General features: G+C 44.1%; 1 protein-coding gene across 1 annotated transcript in view; it reads left to right on the top strand.

Moving 5' to 3' along the window:
- The window catches only part of kank3 (KN motif and ankyrin repeat domains 3), a 33,584-nt gene that overhangs the window by 16,698 nt on the left and 11,207 nt on the right, over nt 1–5,679 (top strand). The window contains exons 3-5 of the mRNA XM_010772821.1: nt 1,032–1,118; nt 1,680–3,473; nt 4,702–4,804. Of these exons, the coding sequence (XP_010771123.1) occupies nt 1,082–1,118; nt 1,680–3,473; nt 4,702–4,804 (1,934 nt within the window). The 5' untranslated portion in view covers nt 1,032–1,081. The remainder of the gene's footprint in view (nt 1–1,031; nt 1,119–1,679; nt 3,474–4,701; nt 4,805–5,679) is intronic.

Raw genomic sequence — 5,679 nt, 5'->3', positions numbered from 1 at the left:
CAGAAGAACTCCCATCTTCCTCCTCTTCTTCTTCATCCTCCTCCTCTTCACTGGATGTTGATTCATACCTGGGAGACACACACGTTTGTTATTTCCAACCTCTAGACTGTCTGCTGCCCTTATATTATTTTAACTGTAGGAAAATAAATAATGTTACCCACCCTCCATTTAGTATGCCAACAAACTGCAGGCTCTTCTTGCCAGCGGTGCGATTCTCGCCTGAGCTACTCCCATCCTATCTCCTTCATGAATGGATTCTCAGCAATCAACCTGTTACCATAAAGGAAGTAGACAGGTCAAACAGAGAAACAAACAACTGACATAATGTAACAAAGACAGAAATGTGTGTGCCTCCATGTGCACTTGTGCTGACGTCATTGGCTTTATTGATCTGTTTATGCGCAGAATGGTCAGTTCAGAAGGCATCGACAANTGTGTGTGTGTGTGTGTGTGTGTGTGTGTGTGTTCGTCAGGGCCGCCTTAATGCACGGGCTGACCTGGCCCCCAATCTCCGTAGGCCCCTGGGCTTCAGCCCAGGTCAGCCCGTGCATTAAGGCGGCCCTGACGAACACACACACACACACACACACACACACACACACACACACACACACACACACACACACACACACACACAGAGTATGGATGATGTCAGGCTCAACAGCCTTCAACACCAACTAAAACCAGGAAAAGCAAACAATCCCTTTAACAAACCCTCTTATCTCTGAAAGCAAGGAATTCACCCTCTTCACAATTCAGTCACACATGTCAAAGTGTCAAAAGAAAAAGTAAGGCTACTAAAGCAACTTGTTTTGTTATGTGTTTCCCAATAACACAATAATGTTCATGGGAATCTTTGATACCTACAAAAAAACATATATATATATATTAAAAACAAAGCACATATATTAACTTGTGCCAATCTTTCACAAAACTACTATGCAGTGTTTTAAAAAGAGACATCCCCTTACTTCCTTTTGTTAAAGATCGTTCATGACAAATGCATTCACGTCACTGTTTTTATTCTTTAGCCAGGTGTTGATTTGAAGCTGTGTCTGCTGAAAGGTCCCAGTCTTGAAAAATGACTCAGTCGGTACAAGTTAACACCAAGCTGCCTGGTAAGAAACTGCATTTAAAAAAGTATTTTGCATTATAACCCCATTTACCAATTCATTTTGTGGTTGTGCATATGTAAATATTTAGGCTTCTTATTGAGATGAGATTTGGGTGTTACAGTATACTTGGGTATTGTTTTTTAATGTTGTTGTAATATCCTGCTATTGTTTAACCTGACAGAAGCAGGTTGTGGCGTTTACTACATTGAGATGGGTTCACAATGCTGTAAAACACAGGAATCAAAACACATATGAAATAGTTTGAGGTGCATTTATGTTGCTTGTAGAGTAAACAGGAAAGATCGCGAAGAACCAGCTCCAATATATGATAAATATACCCAAAGTATTGTATTTATATTAAAACATGAGTACTTTTATTATCAAGCAAGTAGACATGAATGTAAACGATTAAGAATCTCAATGTTCCCCCAAAAATAGGTATGCAAGTGTTTTAGGAGCTAACAACGTGTTGTGATGTAACACACTAAATGTTAAACCATCTTTACGTACTAACGATGTAGCTATATTATTTGTTCACATGTTCACATGTCTTCTTCCCTTCAGATCTGGGCTCTCCGTTTATCTACTCCAGTCAGGACGAGGCTGAGCAGCCGGGCTCGTACTCCGTCCAGACTCCGTATGGTTTCCAGCTGGATCTGGACTTCCTCAAGTATGTAGAAGAGATAGAAAGTGGGCACAATCTCCGTCGGGCTCCTGTCAGCTCCCGCCGCCCTGGCCGGGGGCTCAAACTCTCCCAGCGGAGTGTGGGGGGGCGTAACAGTGGATGGACTTCCACAGAGTCTCTCGCATCCCCGGCCAGTGAGGATGGCAGAGCTCCTCCCCCGCCGCCACCACGCAACCGCCTCGGGTCAGCCCCCTGCGAATCGCTTTGTCTTTCCCCTGTGGCCGTCCTCAGTGTCCCCCCCTTGTCAGCTGGAGCCAAAGTGCCGCCTCCTCCACCACAGCGCAACCCCAGAGTGGAGCGGACTCTTCTGGAAACCAGCCGGCGGCTCCAACAGGAACAATCCCACCAGCACCAAAACGGGGTGCGTCTCCAGCTCGCAGATCCCCCCAAACATCATGTACCCTCTCCGTCGACTCAGCTCCTGCAGAGTAACTGGACTAAACCCAGTCCTCAGAACTCTGGGCGCAACACTCCAGCTGCTGGGACCACAATGACTCCTATCCCACCCAGCCAGCTGCAGACAGTCAGAGAGCAGATGGCCACCGCCTTGAAACAGCTGAAGGAGATGGAAGAGAGGGTGAAGGGTGTTCCTGCGCTTGAGAAAGAGGTGGCCAAGCTTCGGGCGGAGAAAGACATGCTCCTGTTAGCCCTGCAGGAGAAGAAGGCAGCCATGGAGGCGGCCCAGCAGAAGCAGCAGTCCACAGAGACGTCCACCCAAACCACAGAGACCGTTCAAGCGGACCAAAATATCCACAGTCGATTGAATGCACCAACCTCACCTGGACAGAAAGGCCTCGGAAAATCTGGTGAGCTGAAAAGGCTGACTGAGAGATTTGAGGGCAAGGACGAGAAAGCTACAGAACCTTCATCCAAAGTTTCTGTAAAAGCTCCAGAAAAGGTATCTGTTGTGGAGAGGAAAACTGTTTCTGTTGGGGGCGACGCGCCAATGAACTCAGTTGTTTTTTACTACAGCCAGGGGGTGAAAGATGCTTCTGAGGGCACAGAGGTAAATGTTTGTGAGACAGGCACAGGGACTGAGGCCCACCTGCTTCATGAGGAGGGGGTGCAGGCCAGTGTGGAGACAGAAGAGGCTGGGGTTTGGGTTATGGAGTCACTACTCGGGCTGACCAGCGAGGCACAGCGGGAAATCGACACCTTACAGGACACCATTAAATTCCAGCAGGAGTCCATTGGGGCTCTAGAGGACCGGTTGAGTGTGGCCGACAAAGACATGGGGATCCTTAAAGCCAAGATGGAGGAGGAAACCTCCAAGGTCACGTTTGAGAAGGGGGTTCTTGCTAAACCAGACATGAGACATGCTCAGGTAGAGACATCGACTGCTGTATTAAAACATGCTGCAGTATTGTGCCGTCCTGAGGTGAGCGATGCATGCGTGGGTGAGAATTTAACATCAGATCACATCGAACAATTCACCCAAACTGATGCTGCAGAGGAAAAGGCAGAACCAGCTCCTGTTGCAGTGGTCAGCACTGGGTGCCAATGGGAGAACTTGTTTGGGGAAAAGCTGGAGGTGAAGAGAGTTACAGTCTTAAAGAAAAGACAGTTGACCATCGCTGATTACAAGGTCTCACCTGAAGAAGAGGTGGTCAGTACAGCCGATAAGAAAGAGGACGACCAAGAGGAGAAGACTGGAGCCAGTGACACCAAGACAGGTGAGCACTTACAGAAATAAAAAAATGTGTTTTTTAAGTCTGGACAACATATGTAGTCCTTCTTCACAAAAACATCAAATGTAGAAGTTTTTATGATATTGGTACAAAACTAATACTCATGTAGTACGTCCCTCTTGCACCAAGTTCTAGAACAAGTTACCAAGAAACTCTATCAAACTTTAACTTCTCAATTTGTAATTTGGTACTAAATTAAGGGGTCAACAAGAATGAGCTTTAACACTAGAACCGCCAGAGGTCGCTGTATACCTAAAACCGCCAACGGGTCAAATATACCCGCTATTGATTTTCAAGGTGCAATGTTCTTTTATTTATCATGTAGAACAGTGAGTTTGAATCGCACAGGGATGAAAGTTATACCAATAGAATCTGTGGACTCTCAGCTTTTCATGTGATATAGTTTGTGCAGATAGCATGAAGTATAAAATATCGCTACCAGTGCTGATTCAAACGCTTGGTGTTAGACTTGTGTTTTGTTTAGGTACAAATCTCTCCATCCCTCTCTATCTATCTATAACTATCTACCGATCTATCTATAACTATCCATCTGTCTATCTACCTATCTCTCCATCTCTCTATCTCTCTATCTATAAGGAACCGCAGTAGACAAAAGGCGTTGCTATAGCAGCACGTCATGTTTAATTTTTTGGGATTTTTTTTCAATCTGACTTCATATTGACCATTTTTAACAACAGAGGGTGCTACATAACACACTTTCAGGAAAAGTCACGGACTGGGAGACTTTAATATTTGATTGAACAAAAGTTAAATACAATAAAAAAACAGCTGCGGTAAAATTGACCCGTTGGCGGTTCTAGTGTTAAACAACTTTGTTGTTTAAAACTAAGTCAATTATAATTCGTTTTGTAGTGCTACAGGCAAACACATTTTTGGAACAAGCTGACCTGTTGTGCACTGGCTAAAAGACTCTCAAGGGCTACAGTCACTTTGTAAGCCTCAGTGCTCAATTCAGATTTATTCCTCAGATCCAATTTTTTTATTTAGCTGTACAAATAATTGTTTTAATGTGGCCAACATGAGACAAAGTGTGTCAAACTTGTCATGCTTCTGAACTGACATTCTGCGCATAAAGATCAATAACCAAGACGTCAGCACAAGTGCACATGGAGGCCACACACATTTCTTTTTGTTACATTATGTCAGTTGTTTGTTTCTCTGTTTGACCTGTCTACTTCCTTTATGGTAACAGGTATGCTGAAATCCATCATGAAGAGGAAGGATGGGAGTAGCTCAGGCGAGAATCGCACCGCTGGCAAGAAGAGCCTGCAGTTTGTTGGCATACTAAATGGAGGGTGGGTAACATTATTTATTTTCCTACAGTTAAAATAATATAAGGGCAGCAGACAGTCTAGAGCAGGGGTACTCAAATACAAATCTTAAAGGTCCAACATTTTCTTTTCAATAAGACAAAGGTCCGTTTATTACGGTCATTCACACGAGGTTGCAAAAACAAAAATAATCTGTATGCAGCAGTTTTCATTGTTATTGTGTCTGTGCTTGATCCCTCAGGGTCGCAGTGCAGCTGCAGTTATGAATAAAGGCAGCTGCACCCTCTTTCATTCAGCATTACCATTATTGCTTTATAAATGTCTTGCCCCCTTGTGTGTCCACTGAGGTTCGTCAGGCCCAACACATCTTCAACAAACTCCCCCTTTGCCTCATCATAAAAACTCACAAACACCAGCAACTGAGCATTGTCAGTGGTGTCAGTGCACTCATCCACAGCTAAGGAAATGCACTGTGCATTTTGTAGCCCATCACAAAGCTGATTAATCAAATCACCAGCCAGTATTTATGTTCTTCTGGTTGCTGTGGAATCTGAGAGGGAGATTTGCTTGACCTGTTATTGCCTCTTTTTGTTTGCCTTCAAACATGGTCTCCATCACTTCAGTCATGCATTCTTTTATACTTCAGTTATTATCCAGTGGAAAGTCCTTACCTACTGGCCTAGTTCAATCAAAGTGGTTACTTTCTGTGTGTTTACTAATCAGCCAAGTTATTTTGACTTTCTCAGGACTTTAAACAGTTTTTTGGGGGCAGACCTCTTCTTACCAAAGATATAAATAAATAATTGTTACCCATTTCAGTTAAAGGTCATCATTGCTTATGTATGTTATGTTACTGGCTTCTACTATGCCAGTTATTTCGTGCGGGAGCAAAGCATCAC

This window comes from Notothenia coriiceps, unplaced genomic scaffold (genome assembly GCF_000735185.1).
Source record: "Notothenia coriiceps isolate Sejong01 unplaced genomic scaffold, NC01 NC01_scaffold00011632, whole genome shotgun sequence".
In the NCBI taxonomy this organism is placed as follows: domain Eukaryota; kingdom Metazoa; phylum Chordata; class Actinopteri; order Perciformes; family Nototheniidae; genus Notothenia; species Notothenia coriiceps.
The sequence above is the reverse complement of the archived record's forward strand: the minus strand, read 5'-3'. Positions and strand labels throughout refer to the sequence as shown.